Raw genomic sequence first — 16,800 nt, forward strand, 5'->3', positions numbered from 1 at the left:
TCTCAAGTCAGACAAAAACAATTATGGCCTGAAAGTTGGCTAACTAATTTTAAGAAGTGGGTTCATTTCTCCTTCTGGATACTGAAAAGAAAACCCTTGTACCCCCTCTCCCCATCTGAAGAATCTTTTCCAGCTTTTTCCCATGGATGTTGTTTTGTGGCTAGTTTTTTCCTCATAATAACGTAGGACTGGGTTTAATTATCCAGAATAGGAGTGCAGAGCAGCTTTCAAAAGCTCAAATAGTTCATGAAGTTCTAGATCCACTGTGACCTTCTTTTTTTATTGAGGCAGAGTTGATTTGCAATATTAGTTTCAGGTGTACAGCATAATGATTCAATGTTTTTATAGATTATACTCCATTTAAGGTTACTATAAAATACCAGCTATATTTCCTGTGTGGTACAATATATCCTTGTGGCTTATTTATTTTATACAGCAGTTTGTACCTCTCAATAGTGACCTTGTTTTTAAATCCCCAATCGAGATGCATGGGCTAATATTTATTCATTCCTCTAATATTCATTGAAAACTTTTTATGGTAGACTCTGCCCATTTGGTTATACGTAAGCAGATAGAGACCCTATCCTGGTGGAGCTTATAATCTAGTGGGAAGAACACATGAAAAAACAACTCAATAAATAAACATGTATAATTTAAATTGTGATGCATGGTGTATAGAAAGTAACATACAACTGAGATTAAGAGTAAAGTGGTTGGCAAAGAACTCAGGCCCCTTTGAAGAGATCGCCTCAAAGTGAAATGGAGTTATTCATTGGAAAAGTGTGGATACAACATTCTTGGCAGAGCAGGACCCTAAGAAGGTGTATAACAGAATTGAAGAAGAGTGGGGCTTGGATGGTAAATGACAGACGATGAAGGAAGAAGCAAAAAAGTGTATAAATCACATGGAGCCTTGAAAACGATGGTATTTTACTATAAGGGCAATAGGCAACCATAGCCCATACAGAGTCCGACAAATAGCCCATACAGAGTCCGACAAAGGAATGATCATGTTTGTAATCAAGATGCTCAGGGAATCTAGAGATCATGGTTTTTATCCCCTTTGGATGATGAATAAACAAACACTCAGGACCAATAGTAATGAGACCTGTGAAAAGAAGAAAAATTACGATGATTATTGAGCATCTTCCTTCTACCAGCTCCTCTATTAACTACTTCCACAACCACTCTCTCAAGAGGGACTTATTATCCCCATTTTACAGGTGAGGAAACTGAGGTGTAGGCAGTTAGATAAACTGCCCAAGTCTGCCCACTCATAATGGTGGAGGAAGGAAGTTGAACCCACATCTGGGTCCGGAGAGTCTGCTTTTTCCACAATACTGGGCTGTGAATGTCTGAGGAAATGGAAAATCACTAGATTATAGGGAACTGATTATCTAAGGTATGGATGCAGCAAGTCCCTGGATTCTCTGCTTTCTCAATATGATTCCTGTGTTTTGGTCTTTTTACTATTCTTCAGTCCTCTCTACTTTAAGGAAGAAGTACTCAGATTTTATGTAATGTGTTAGTTCAAAGTGCTTTCACTTGTTTTCCATTTTAATCTGCAACACAGGGAATAGGCAGAGAGAAACGCTTGTAATTTATTTTGGTATCAAACATTGTTCCTTTTTCTCATTTAATATTATCCCATTTAAAAACCATAACAGCCCTGTGAAGGAAATATTCCCATTTAACAGATGAAGAAACTGAGGCTCAGATACCCTGCACAAGGGCACACAGCTCTAATGGGGAGAACAAGGTTGGAACCCAAGTACATGACTCTAGAGCTCAGGTTTTCTCCCACCTCAATTTCCTTAGAAAGGTTAAAAATAAGAAGTCATCATTTAGTGAATTCCTAGCTGTTAGGCACAGTGAAAATCATTTTACATAGTCATCTCATCAAATTCTCACCCCTACCGTTTAATGTAGATATTATTACTCCTTCCACAGAAGCAGATACCCTAAGCACAGAGAGATTAGCTAACTGGTCCAAGATTGCACAGCAGTGGGCAGTGATCCAGAATAGACTCAGTTCTGTCTCTAAGGTCCATAACAAGATGTCCACAGCATTTAACGATTGATGTGGGTAGGCCGGGAAGCAGCTCCATTTTGGAGAAGAGGACCCTGAGGACCAAGAATGTGAAATGACTTAACACAGTTTACAAAGTTATAGCAAAGACAAGACCAGAGTCCAGGCAGGTGCTCTGGTGTGAGTGCACCATTGGTGGGCAGGAGACCCTCTGCCATTTATTATTAGGTGGAGAGCATCTCTGAAAATCTCAGTTTCTGCTCAGTGGATGAAATTCCATCATTTTGAGAGGCTGGCAGCTTGCCACAGCTGAAAGAAGCATCTTCACTTTCACATTTGCTCAGGACTCTACCTCAGAAGACAGAATTCCTTGTTTTTGCAGAATTCAGTTGATAAAATTATGAAACAAAATTTAGAAGGTTAGAAGATTGGAGCCCTTTAAGCCAGTAAAACTGTAAAGGAAGAAACTATTTCTTTGCCTTTTCTTATTGTGGCTTTCTCCGGGAGTTTCCATTGACCACAAATGGTGAATGCAGCGCCAGCCCTCAAGTGAAAATATGAAGCAAAGGTCCAGAGAGGCTCCTGGGTCTTTGTTTGCCTTTTCAAAAGTGCTGCAGGCAGTGAAATGGGAACCTGCATGAAAGCTGGGTTCGGATAACACTGAAGTGGGTCTGCAGCTTTGAATCCTAACGCTTGACCTGGTTACCATGATGCCAGCTCCTCCCTATTGTCCCCACTTCTCATGCAATCAAGGGCTGTGTCTAAAAACCAAGCACACTTGGCCTCTGAGAAGAACCCAGTCACTGGCACCAAACAATATCCATCCAGGAGCATTTCTCTAGAATAAATATTTAAGCCTGCATAGGGCTTCCTACTAATTCGAGGGGTGAGTCAGTGCCTAGAGCTTTCTGCATGTTTGATCAACTATAAACAAGTATTGAGCAAACATGACTATATTTGAAAGGATTTCTTGCAAATTTTGGCACTAACATCTTTGTTATCAAGGAAGCTGTAAGAACTACTGAAACTGAGGACTGGATCTATTCCATGGTATATATATATATTTATTTTATTTATGGTAACCATATCGTGTGCTAATTTCTCCCTTCCCCTTATGGGAATACGAAAGCCCATCATCCAGCCCTACTGGAGCTTTGACAAAAGGCAAAGCCCATCTTCCTGGCTTCCCACCCATCTACTCTTCCAAGACCCTACAAGGGACTGCTATGGGTTTTTCTCCAATCAAAATCTAAATCCCTGGGGTTTCCCTGGGGTTCCAGTGCTTAAGACATCAACTTCCATTGCAGGGGGCATAGGTTCGATCCTTGGTCAGGGAGCTAAGATTCCACATGCCTTGTGGCCAAAAAAACCAAAACATAAAAAACAGAAGCAATATTGAAACAAATTCAATAAAGACTTTTAAAATGTTCCACATTCAAAAAAAAAAAAAAAGAAAACCAGTATCTGCATCACATGCCTGTAGTCCTGGAAAGTACCTGACTTAACTGAACCAGCTCTCCTTCCAGGGCTAGCAGAAGGGGAGATTCATTTCAGCAGCAGCCCTTCTCTTAAATCAGCCTTGTTTGTGAAGGAAGAAACTGCCCTCTCCACCTTTGCCCCATCTAAATCCTGTCTGGAGTTTTGTCTCAACTTCAAGGCTCTGCTCCCATCCTCTCTTTTCCACGGAGCCTGCCCTGCTCTCTCCTGTACCTTGAACTCTTCCTGCCTTGAACTCCACTGGCGCTAATTGTTGGCATCACTTGCTTGGCACTTGCCTTTCCTCCTGGTCAGTTGCTGAATTGTGTAGTCACAGAGCCCGCCCCCTTTGTCGTACTCCCCCCTGTGGCATCGAGTTGACCATAAGAATTCATTGCAAAGTGGCGCCGAGCAGTGCAGAGGCTTCGTGACCTACGTGGCGCCACACGTGGGCAGTTTCGTGGCTCTGTTTCTTGTAAAATCCTCTTAGTCTTTCCCTTCCCTCTTTTCCAGGACTGTGTCTATAAAAGACGGCATTTTGTGCTGCATCCACATTAGTAGGCCTGGAAGCATAAATAGAGTTAATTGTAGTTTTTGTGGTCAGAGGAAAAGCTTTTCAAAAAATCATTTGCCTCAGGAGTCATTAATTAGACTTTACAGACATTCAGGTCAGGCATTTCAGCTAAGCTATTATTTCTATTTAACTCAGTAAAGAATCCAAATGTAATAAAAATTCCCATTACTTAAATAGGCTGAAAAGATTGCAGGGAGGTATGTTCAGTTAATCCTCAGGTCAACCCCACTCCCTCCAGCTCCTTTCCCTATATCTAGGAATCTGTTAAGACTTATTGTAAAAGCAATAGCAGAATTTAGACAAAATCCAATGAAACACTGCAGGGTCCAGCTCCCCAGGACGGCCACTGACTTTGCCAGTATTCATGAGATCAACAAGCTCACCTTACTAAATAAACCTCATCTTGGAGTTCACAGTTATCTGAGCTTTCCTTCTGAAAACAAGAGAGGAAAGTGGTTTCATAGAAAAATGATGAATTTCCTCAGTTTCAAAACCTTGTTTGTCCTGTGCTCCTTCACACCAGACTCTCCTTGAGTGTGAAACTAAGAGAAGAGTTGCATATATTTAGATAAGCTGGATGCCCCTCTCCAGACAAAAACTCTTGCATGTTTTGAGGATAATAAGCTTTATGGTCTAAAATTCAGTAATCTCTTAAAAATGTCTTTCTTGCATGTTGGAATATTTACTTGGTATTATGCATGACTATACATAGGAGCCTGGAGGGCTAGGGTCCACAGAGTCACAAGGAGTCAGACACAACTTAGCAACTAAACACAACAATGACTATACATAAAATCATGTATGAATCCTAGAAAGATCTCTGTGTTAGTAAATTTTTATTTTAAATTCAGATTCTGTAGAACTGATAGGAATCTAGGATAATGTTCACAGTTAACAATAAATAGGTCTATTGATTTTTAAATGTGGAATGGAATTTACTTAGGAAAGGTGACTCTTTTTTTTTTTTTTCCCCCAAATTTTATTAGAGATCAAACAGTTTCAAAATTCGTGGGGGCAAGATTGACAGTCCTGAAGACAAGGATGAGCCAGATATGTGTCCCAAGCTCCCTGACATTTTCTAAAAGTAATATCCTCCAGGCTTATCCAACATGAATACTGCCATCAGCTATAATCTTGTACCTGGGAGTCTGAACCCCACCTCCCAAACATATACAGTTTTGCCAAGTAAAGGGACCAAGGCCTTTTACAAAGCAGGCCTGTCTAGACCTTAAACATGGGGACATAATACACCTACAACATTACTGTTTTAAAATATAAGTCATTTAAAAGGATGAAGGTGAGAAGTAGGCCTGCTGGAAGGACAGTCTCCAAAGACGGTGGTGCTTAATAAGAAGAGGGAGATGTTACAAGATGCTGAAACTAGCCCTGTATTCAAAAGACTATAAAAGATTTAAAATTTAATTAAAAAAAAACAAAAGATTAATGTAATAAAAGATTATATTTATGGGGAAAAAGAAAGACTGCTATAGAATATGCTAAAATGCCAGGTTAATGAAGCCATGCCGAAAGTGTACCATTTGTTTGTGCAACAAATATTTATTTAGTGCCTACTGTGTGCTGGATAAAAACAATTCTCCTTGCCTTTGTAGAGGTTATAGTCTAAGAGGGAAGATAGACAATGACCAACCAATCATAAATATATCATTATAAACCACAATAAGTCCTCTGGAAGATGGTAATTTATACTAAAATGTGAATGAATACAGGAATATTTCATTGGTAAAATCACCAAGACTTAGGTCACAAAATCCATACTGAATTTGGAGGGTGACAAGGAGAGTGAATGGAGGAGGCAATGGCACCCCCCTCCAGTACTCTTGCCTGGAAAATCCCATGGACGGAGGAGCCTGGAAGGCTGCAGTCCATGCGATAGCTAGGAGTCGGACACGACTGAGACACTTCACTTTCACTTTTCACTTTCATGCATTGGAGAAGGAAATGGCAACCCACTCCAGTGTTCTTGCCTGGAGAATCCTGGGGACGGGGGAGCCTGGTGGGCTGCCATCTCTGGGGTCGAACAGAATCGGACATGCCTGAAGCGACTTAGCAGCAGCAACAGCAGCAAGGAGAGTAAATGTAAGGGAAATTGCTAAGTTTTGGCTTAGAGAACTAGACAGATGTAATTGGGTGATAGGTAGTTAACGACCCACGGGCCAGCCTACTTCAAGCTCTAGGCATCTTAAAAGCAGAATATGCCTTTCATGATAAGTAAGACACTAAGAAACATGCTATCTAGATATGTAGAAGCAAAAGGCCCTATACCACAAATGGATAAAGGAAACTGGTCTTATATGAACACACCCAAAACCCTTCCAACAGGAAATGGCCAAGTAAATAAAGAACGATAGTTTATTAGGGAAGGAGGCAGAGCAATGAGGGGGAAAAAATTAGGTAAACTTATGGTAAGGAAGGGATTCATAACAACTCTATGCAAATATTCACAATCTTTAAGGATTCTTGAGAAATCTCTGCATAAGCCCTGAACTTTATGAGAAAAGGCTTCAGAATAAATAAATATATAAATAAAGTCCTGGACTAATACACCATGGATTTCACTTTGTATGTATTAAATAGCTTTTATTACTTGGCAGAGTTATTTTACATCTGTTGCCTCTTTTGCTCCCCTAATAATCTAATGAGGTGTTCAAGAGTATCACTACCAGTAACAACACATGCGTTTCTAGAGCTCTATACAGATTTCCAACATGCTTACCCATATATCTTCTTTTTGAAATCTGCCCAAAAGGTAGCAGGACAACATTATTAGCCATCTTTCAGGCATTTTCAGCAAATAGGATTTAGCAAGAGGCCAGTGGTGAGTGACGAGACAGAAGCAGTAATGAGTGACTGTCTTTGCCCAAGAGTTGTAGCAGTCATAGCGGTAGTAACAGAAGAGTAACAGATGCCATTGTTTGAGACCTGAGTATGTGTTAGACATCCTGCCAAGAGCTTTACTACTAAGGCTGTTCTGAGCCTATTTCTTGGTACCTTATTTTCATGAAAGGCACTTGTTGGCTGATGGCCCAAGGTCATTAAGTAACTATCTATTGACTAATCTGTCAAGTTCCATCTATAGAACAAAAACCTTGTCAGTATTCCTTAATTTCACTCTCTTCCTCACTCTCTAAGCCAAATTTTACCACCTAAGTTCTATTGATTTTACAGATGAAACTTCTCTGCATTCTTGTCTGTTACTATTTTACCATCAGACAGCTCTTTGAGGTCAGTGTTTTTCTTATTCTCATTTTACAGAAAAAGAAACTGAGATGCAGAAGTTCAATAACTTATCCAAATCCTCCTGGCCAGTAAGTGGTGGGGCTTGGATCGGAACAGAAATCTATTTAAAGTCCAGGTCTATTTTCTTCTGTCTCCAGAGCCCAGGTTCCTAAGAATAAATCACCATTAGTTGAGGATTTCCAGGCCCTGTGCTATGGACTCTTCCTATAGCATCTCATTTAGTCTTCCCAACTCAACAACCTCATGCAGTCGGTGCTGTTCTTATCCTACCATTACAGATGGGGAAACAGACTCAGAGGAGGTTATGGAACTTGCCCAATGTCACAGTGCTTATGACTAAGTTGACCCAAGCAGTTTGATTCCAGATTCTAAATTATTAGTATGTTAGACTGTTTCACAAAATTGGGGTTCAGACAAGTTTAAGGATTTGCCAGGAACCATAAGCCAGACAAGTAGAGGACCAGGATCAAGACCAGAAGCCAACTCCTCACATTGGTTAAGCTTGAGGCATGTGGTAGTCTTCGCACAGTCTCCATCAGAGGTCAGTTATTCTGTCACCTCTGACATCACCCCAACCCTGTGTGAGTTCTTTCCACTCTGTCTCGGCATTTCCCATCATCTGGTCCCCAGTGCTCTGTATGTTCCTCCTCCACGGCTACCAGTGCCCAGATCGCGGACAGATCCTCTGCCCCCCCACACCCATCCAGTCTCCAGTCCCTTAGGCTGCTCTGCTGTCTGCTGAAGTTCAGACAGACTGATTACTGTACAGTCTGGGCTGCTAATAACCAAAGGACCCTAAATCCACCCCATGCCATTCTGACTTCCTACCTTTTGAAACCAGATATTTCCAACTAATAGAAGCCACAGTCCCAGACAAATCCTGCCCATCCCCCTCACTGATAAATTTTACTCTATTGGCTGCACTGTATCCCTTCCAGATGTTTTATGTTAAGATTGGGAAAGCTGTGTTTTTACTGGATTGAATCACTGCACTTGGCTGACATTTTTTGGCCCTTAATACACTCCTTAGATTTATCAGCTAATTGCAGACACTTTGAGAGAATCATACAGCATGTGTTTATTATGACAAAACCTGCAAGTGTGTCTTTGTGGTTAAAGATTCACGGATGTTTCCTTTACTGACCCCTGGTTAAGTATTAGAGTTGGTTCAAAGATGTTGCTTCCAAGTCAGGAACGTAACATGGGTGAAAATTTCATTTTTGTGTTTTGATGGAGTTTAAGGAATGGAGACAGGATAGACCCAATAGCTCAATTTTCATTCTTGGACTGTTGAAATCTTTAGTTGCAGATGATAAAATGACTTATAAAGGGAGATGGAGGAATTTTATTTAAAACGTAAGAAACAGCTTTGTGTTGTTCTAATGTCACTGTTATAAATTTCTCCAGTGGGTCAATTCTGTTTCTTCCAACGTGGCCTGTTTGGAGATTTATGCCTGAAGACATGATGAAGGGGGTGGTTGCCTCTCTGAGCCACGGCCACCAGTAGCTAGGATGGCCCTTCAGGCAAGAAGAGCCCAGTGGCAGCAAACTAGGGGGAGAGGGGAGAGGACAGTCATCACAGTTCAGGTAGCACAGGTGCTATCTGGGGAGGATCTGGATGAGGATCCTGGCAAGCCCCAATCCTAGGATGCTGCTGCATCTAAAGGACTGTATTGACCATTGGAAAGAGGAGGAAGGAAAAGCCTGAAGGGAAACATGGATGCCCAGGATATATCCTTGGGGGGTGTCCCTCATTCCAAGTCAGAATGTCAGTGAAGGGCTCAGGGGTGGTACTGGGTCCCCAGAGCCAGGTATGTGAGGACCACTGACTAACAGAGATGGAGTTGGAGAGTCGGGTGCATGTTATCCCATTCCTGCGAAACAGGGGGAACTGAGGCTGCACCTGTGCTTGAGGTGCTTGGTGACTGGGTAAGCCAAATCGAGAGGAAATAAGTCAAGCGCTGACAAAAAGGAACAAATTGCTTTGACTCTGAAATCACATAGAAGCTGAAAACAGATACTAAAATGCCTTTAAATTGTGAAAGAGGCAGAAAGAATGTTCAGGAAAAATAGCTGGAAGTCTGAATCTTAGAACTGTCAAGAAAAAGAAATACAGTCAGCCCTCTGTAACGTGGGTTTCACATCTGCAAATTCAACCAGCTGGGGATCAAAAATATTTGAAAAAAAATCCAGAAAGTTCCAAAAAGTAAAACTGGAGTTTGCAGCATGCTGGGGAATATTTACATAGCATTTCCATTGTATTATGAATTATAAGCAATCAAGAGATGATTTAAAGCAGTGGTCGCTAACCTTTTTGGCAACAGGGACTGATTTCATGGGAGACAATTTTTCCATGGACCAGGGGTGTGGGCAGGGGAATGGTTCAGTGGTAATGCAGGTGATGGGGAGTGGCAGATGAAGCTTCACTGGCTTGCTTGCCACTCACCTCTTGCTGTGCAGCCCAACTCCTAACAGGCCACGGATGTGTACCATTTCCATAGCCTGGAGGTTGGGGACCCCTGACTTAAAGTATATGGAAGAATGTGTACAGATACTCCAGCATTTTATATGAGGGACTTGTGCATCCTCTGATTTCGGTATCCATGGAGATCCTGGACCAGTCCCCCTGCAGATACTGAGGGAGGACCATGCGGCTTCTTATGACTCTCAGGTATAGAGAATTACCTCAAATACCTGGTTGTGAGGGAGCCTTTTTCAGTGAATACGTCTGAATGTTTTGTCATCTGTATATCAGAGAACAATTTTCTGAAGCATGTTGTTCATTTCCTTTCACAATGCTTCCCTATGAGGATGCCCAGGTTTCTCTCTGGAATTGGTAAATATTATCTCTTCTGAGAAACTGGTTTGTTTTCATTCTTCAGACTGAGAATCTCATAAATATTATCTGTCCTCATTTGCTACTAGAAAGCTTAGAATTAAATTCAGGAGCCACTCCTAGTAAGGAAATAAGCTCTTCCCAATGTATTTTGTCTATGCTATTCTCACTCCTTACTTCATCTTCCCTTGATTTTCCCTTTAATGCATTTCCTCCCCTTTTGTAATTTATTATATATTTTGTTTGACTCTATCCTTGTGGCATATGTATCACTTAAGCTGGAACAAAGAAGCATATTTGCTAAAAACATCCATGCAAGTTAATGGGTGTTTCCCAATGCTAAAAATGCTTTTTTTCTTTTACAGACTTTACGTTTTATTTCACTATTAATTCTTTTAACAAATGCCCCTTTCAGAAATAGAGCAATGGTCTTCTTCAGCCCTCTGACCCATTTCAATTTCCAAATTAAGTAAGGCCTGCCCAAATAAAGATACTGCAGTATATCACTCAGTGTCCTATGCTTGTTTAAAATGCTTGGCCAAAATTTTAGAATCCTTATGCAGTAAGCAGTGGGATTCATAAATGGCAGAGAAAAGCTTAAAAGTCAGATACCCCAGTTTCGCCAGAAGCCTTTATCATTAATTCCCTGTGCAGTCTTAGAGTTCTCCAGACTCTCCACTGAACCCTGCAAGGCTCACTTGGGGGAAAACTACATTTCCATTTACATAAGGTCCTCTTAAAGTGTGAGGCACAAAAAGCAGGCTTCAAAGACATCCTTCGCCTGCAACATGTTTCCACTTCTTTAACTAGAAGGCGACTAAGTAATCTGAGCATGCATCTCTTTTAGAGAGTTGGCCATTTCCATCCTATCTCTCTGGTCTTATCTATTAATCACTCATTTTTCTACTTTTTAAGCTTATTTTGTTCCAGCTAAAGAGGTCTATGCATTTCTAGTTTCTCACCTTTGCAAATGCCACTCTCTGCTGGGACCTTAAGTAAGTAAGTAGTCACTCAGTCGTGTCCGAATCTTTGTGACCCCATGGACTGCAGCCCACCAGGCTCCTCAGTCCATGGGATTCTCCAGGCAAGAATACTGGAGTGGGTTGCCATTTCCTTCTCCAGGGGATCTTCCCGACCCAGGGATTGAACCCGGGTCTCCCTCATTGGAGGCAGACATTTTAACCTCTGAGCCACCAGAGAACCTTCCCCTAACTTACTCCTGCCCACTTGACTGAGTCCCACCCTCAGCAGCTACTTCTTCCAGGAAGCCCTTCTCAATTACAGCTCTCAGTGATCTCCCCCATGAACTCTGTAGCTCATACTGTCTGCCCTTTTACCCTGGCATCTATCACATAGAATGGTCCATGGTTGTTTATCTTTTCAAGTGTAGCTCCCATTTCATCTACTGGATGTTAAACCTCTCTATAACTAGGACTGGCCTTTCACAGATTCAATACATCTCTGCCAGAACAAATGAATAAATAATTCCTATGGCTTTTGTGGGGCTTCCAGGGTGGTGCTAGTGGTAAAGAACCCACCTGCCAATGCAGGAGACGTAAGAGATGCAGCTTCAGTCCCTGGGTCAGGAAGATCCCCTGGAGGAGGGCAAGGCAGCCCAACCCAGTATTCTTGCCTGGAGAATCCCATGGACAGAGGAGCCTGGCAGGCTGCAGTCCATAGGGTTGCATAGAGTTGGACGGGACCAAAGTGACTTAGCACGCATGCACATAGCTTTTGTGACACCCAGAATACTGCTCATTAAATGCTTGACATTAATGATACCAGTGAAAATGTAACACTCTACTTACCTACCCACTACAACATAGTATTCTTAAGCCTTCTGATCTTGGTAGCTAAAATTAAACCCACTTTTCTAACAAAATAGCTGTGCTTTGACTTTGACTTTTTGATTTCCTCTCCTCCTAGATTTTGAAGAAATCCTGCATCGAAATTCTAGCAGCTGAACCATCCACCATATGCGCAGGAGGTAAATTGAAACTAAGTGTTAATGGCTGTCACATGAATGATGAGATATTGAATTCAGGTCACGTTTACTTCATCAGTAGCAAAGAAGGGAGTCGGGGCACCAAAGGGGAGGGGGATAAAAGTAGAAATTGCTAAATTTTCTTCTGGGGCAAAAAAGGTAATAAATAAACAACATGTCAGTTTTTTGAAAGTCTGAAAAAGCCTATCCAAATTCTCTCCTTTCATGGGAACTAATTATAGGAATATTACAGAAATGCTGGATTCCTGCACACTGCTACCAATACCCCTTTAACCCTTCATCTTCATGGCAGCCCTACATCACATCACAGTGATCATAGGCCACCTCTGAAATGTTGACATATTTAATTGTTTAACTGGCGCTGGACCTCTTTCCATAACTAATATTTTGATCTTAGTTAATTGCCCCATCTGCCAGCCCTTACAGAATGTCAATAGGCAACTCCAGTTGTCCCCATAAAGAGCCATTATAATTTTGTCGGGGTCTTGTTATTGTTTTGTATTATAATGGACTGCCTAAAGCTTCAACCGTGCTGGCTCTCTTTGTACAATCCCTGGTAGTTTCCCCATCATTCTCCTTTTATTTATTTAAAAAGTACTGTTAGGCACCTACTGAATACCAGGCACTGTAGTAGGTGCTCAAGATTCAAAAAGGATAAACTCTCCGTTATTTTCTGGTGCTCTAGGAACTGGAGTCTTCCACTGTTGAGACCTCACTGTTGACATCATCTTTCTAGTCTTCTAAAATACCAAGTGCCAGTTATTAATTTATCATAGAAAATATATCATGCAACCCTGTAAGCAGTGAGGAAGAACTTTCCAGCTTTTTCAAAAACTGTACAGTTTCATTCTTTATGGCATATTTTATTGATATAAGTGAGGTAATTCCTTGAGGGTTTCATTCTAGTTTCTTGGATATATTTTAGAATAGCTGAAACACTTTCAAGGATTTAGATGTACTGAATAGTATGAACCAACAACAAAACACTAAGTATATATGTAAACATACAAAGTTGTTAGTGGTACTTGGGGACTGACTATTCAGAAATGTGTGTAAATTTCTTGAAGAAAAGCGATCAAAGTATCTGTTGACCTTTAAATACACTGCTACCTGGCAACACAGATGGCAGGAGCATATGTAGCTGGCACAGAGACAGGTCCAGGAAAACCTTCTTAAGAAAAAGAATTGAAATATCTTACTTTTGCAAATTTACAAAAGCAGATGACTACATGAAACCTGGTGCCAGGAGCCTTAAGCAGGGTTCATTAGCTCCAGGGTAAATCTGCCTCCACAATTTTTATCATTCCTTTATTTTAAAACAGTTAGAAAACAGGGGAGTTCCTTAATTGTGCAATTATCTCATTCATGAAAAAACAACCCAGACTTGCAGTTTAGCAATCCTACTGGATGTTTTGCAACCATGTATTGAATCAGAACATTTAAAGACAATGAATACAACTTCTGTTAATTCAGTAGCATAATCAGTTCCCTTCCTGTAAGGTTCTTGAGGACAGAGAAGAAATCTTTCTCTCTACTTCCCACCACCTCGGAGTACATGGTACTTAATAGGTGGACAATAAATGTTGACCGAATGCCTTGATTCATATATTCCTTCAATAAACAATGCACCAATTTTTGCTCATTTGACCCTGATTAACAACTACTTTCACCTAATCTCAAGAAGTTATCAGACCTTTGAACTGCCAATTTAAAATGAAGCAAAATTAGAAATAGCCGAAGACAGAACAAGACCCCTCAAACCCACAAAATCTCAACCGGTTGGACAATGGAAAAATATCTTATTAAATAATTCTTGAATCAAAGATTAATAAACCAAAATCTGCTTTACTTACCATCAAGGTGTTCAAGACAATAAAAAGCCCACATATATAAATATAATGAATATGTCACAGAAATATCAAGATCCACAAGATCTGATCCTAGCAAATTCAGTTTTTAGTATGTTTCCTATTAAATAGAAAAGAAAAATAATTAAGTAAAAGATATTTTTAAAGCTAAGGAAAATACAAGAACAAAGATGAAAATGCATTAATGAATTTAAACAAATTAAAACAAGTTAACTGATAAAGTATGCCAAGAGCTGTGTCTTTGGCCAATAAAATAGACAAATCTCTGGTAAATCCAGTCCAAAGAATCTTCCTGTGGATATTTTTTAAATCTCTGACTGAAATGCAATAGTGCATATTTTATAAACAAACAATAGTTTTCCCATATCAGAGTAAACTATCCAATTCTATTTATTTTATTTCTTTTTTTAATTAAAGTATAGTTAATTTACAGTGTTGTGTTAATTTTTGCTGTACAGAAAAATGATTCAGTTATATATGTGTGTGTATATATATATATATATATACACACATTCTTTTTTACACTCTTTTCCAGTATGGTTTATCACAAGATAATATTTCCCTGTGCTATACTGTAGGGCCTTGTTATTTATCCGTTCTATATATACGAGTTTGCATCTGCTACCCCCCAACTCCCTCTCCACACCCCCCCCATTTCCTTTATTTCTTAGAAAAAAATTAACACAAGACACAACAATGGGACTTAGTCATAGGTTTTGAAAAGGCAAGCTCCCACCTCTCTTGACTTAGAATCATTAGGGTTAAAACATGTTGATTAGAGAATAAATTTATTAAGAAGAAAATGAAACTTTCACAAGATATCCCTACTCCAAAAGTTCTTCCAAGGATTCTCTTAAAGGTCTATCTCTGATCATTCTTGGAGTAAGCATGGCTTTCATGAAATATTGGGGGCCACTTCCCTGTGGTTATGAACTCCTGTCAAGTAGACCCAGGCATACCCCGTCTGAAATTTTCATTAGGCTACTGAGAGGATCCAGAGATTTATGTGAAAGTGCTTTAAAAATCATGAACTGTTATAACAAAACAAGGTGATATTATTATCATAAATATCATTTAATAAGGATTGAAGGTCAATGTGAAAATGTTGATAACATCATACCTCGATGAGAAAAATATGCCTGTACATTTTTCTGAGCTTCCCTGATGGCTCGGTGGCAAAGAATCCACCTGCCAATGCGGGAGACGCAGATTTGATCCACTTGTCGGGAAGATCCCCTGGAGAAGGAAATGGCAACCCACGCCAGTGTTCTTGCCTGGGAAATCCCACGGACAGAGGACCCTGGCAGGCTACAGTTCATAGGGTAGTAAAAGAGTCAGACATGACTTAGTAACTAAACAACAACAGTGTTTCTCTACTGAAAGAAAATTGGAGCAATATATAGAGTTCAGAGTATCTGCAAAATGATTCACTAACTCAATATGTACTAAAGGAGAAAGTAAACAAGGAAATACTGAGACTAAATGCTAGACAGATCTGGGAAGAAGATAGAATTTGCTTTCATCCAAAACCTTTCCTCTCAGCCCCCTCTTCTGCCTCTCTGAATTACTTCCCTTCCTTGGCCGCCAGAGCACCCCATCCTGTGAAGCCCCACCCAGGCCTGTCCACTCAAGACACTCTATGCTAATGACTGCATTCCCCCAAGACAGTGATCTCTGCTGGCTTTCACCGACAACTCAGCAACACGCATAATTCTGACAGCACACTGAGCTCTGAGTGAGGCAGTGCGACAACACACTGGACGACAAAACTGAGATCCAACACAGACCTTTCCATGTTGGCCTGCAAATAACATGGTGAAATTTAATGAGACAAATATAAAATGTTGAACTTGCAAACAGTTTCATATACAAGCAAGTTTAGAGAAACTTGACTTAGTAACAGTTCATGCAAAGAAAAAGAAAAAAGCAAGAAGACGCATAGCTCTCTTGAGAGCCAACAACAATGCCTTTGACAAAAAAAAGAAGCTGATGCCATCTTAGGGTGCATCAGTAGCCATCCAGTGTTCAGGGTAAGAGAGCTAATTCTATGCTGTACTATTCCAAGTTCAGACCATGGCTCCAAGCCCCATATTTTAAGGATGGCATTGACACATATTCTTAATAGAAGAGTAGATAGAACTAGAAACCACTTAATAATTCATTCAGAATGTGAGGGCAGCCTGGCTGTGATACCTGTCACTCCATTGATAGACAGGACTGATTGAGCTGATCTGGCTGGCTAGACAGGTGTCCCCTCCCTCCCTCCCAGGTATGTCCCTTCTGAAGCTGTATGCTTAGTAGAAGAGCATAACCTTCCGCAGTAGTGCTTCATGCACTGTAGTCCATTCTTCAGTCAAGGATATACAAGTAGCTGTGCTCCCTTGCTACAACCTCCAAACAAGCGCTCAATGTCCATTTACAGGAACACGCAGGATAGTCAAGCTCTTAAGAGTCCAGTCACTGATTCTTTCCTTCCTTCCCTTCTTCCTTCCTTCCATCTTCCCTTTTTTCTTTCCTTCTTTCTCCCTCCCCCTCCTTTCTTTTTTTCTTTTCCATCAATTCTTAGTGTCTACTATGTACCAAACAATGTGAAAAGATTTGAGTACTAATATGCATGCCTGGTCCCAACCCCCATGAAATTCTCAGTCTTCTCTAGGAGATAGTCATATGTTCAGATAAAATACAAAACCATGTATGAAGTACTATAGCAGAGATCTGCTCAAAGAGATGCTAATGAGATGCTTGTGGGATGAG

General features: G+C 40.5%; 1 protein-coding gene across 1 annotated transcript in view; it reads left to right on the forward strand.

Annotated features, from left to right (window-relative positions):
• The window catches only part of ANTXR1 (ANTXR cell adhesion molecule 1), a 261,100-nt gene that overhangs the window by 71,001 nt on the left and 173,299 nt on the right, over positions 1 to 16,800 (forward strand). Inside the window, exon 9 of the mRNA XM_052648002.1 lies at positions 12,100 to 12,160. Coding sequence (XP_052503962.1) covers positions 12,100 to 12,160 — 61 coding nt within the window. The remainder of the gene's footprint in view (positions 1 to 12,099; positions 12,161 to 16,800) is intronic.

The sequence above is a fragment of the Budorcas taxicolor genome, chromosome 11 (assembly GCF_023091745.1).
Source record: "Budorcas taxicolor isolate Tak-1 chromosome 11, Takin1.1, whole genome shotgun sequence".
Taxonomy (NCBI): domain Eukaryota; kingdom Metazoa; phylum Chordata; class Mammalia; order Artiodactyla; family Bovidae; genus Budorcas; species Budorcas taxicolor.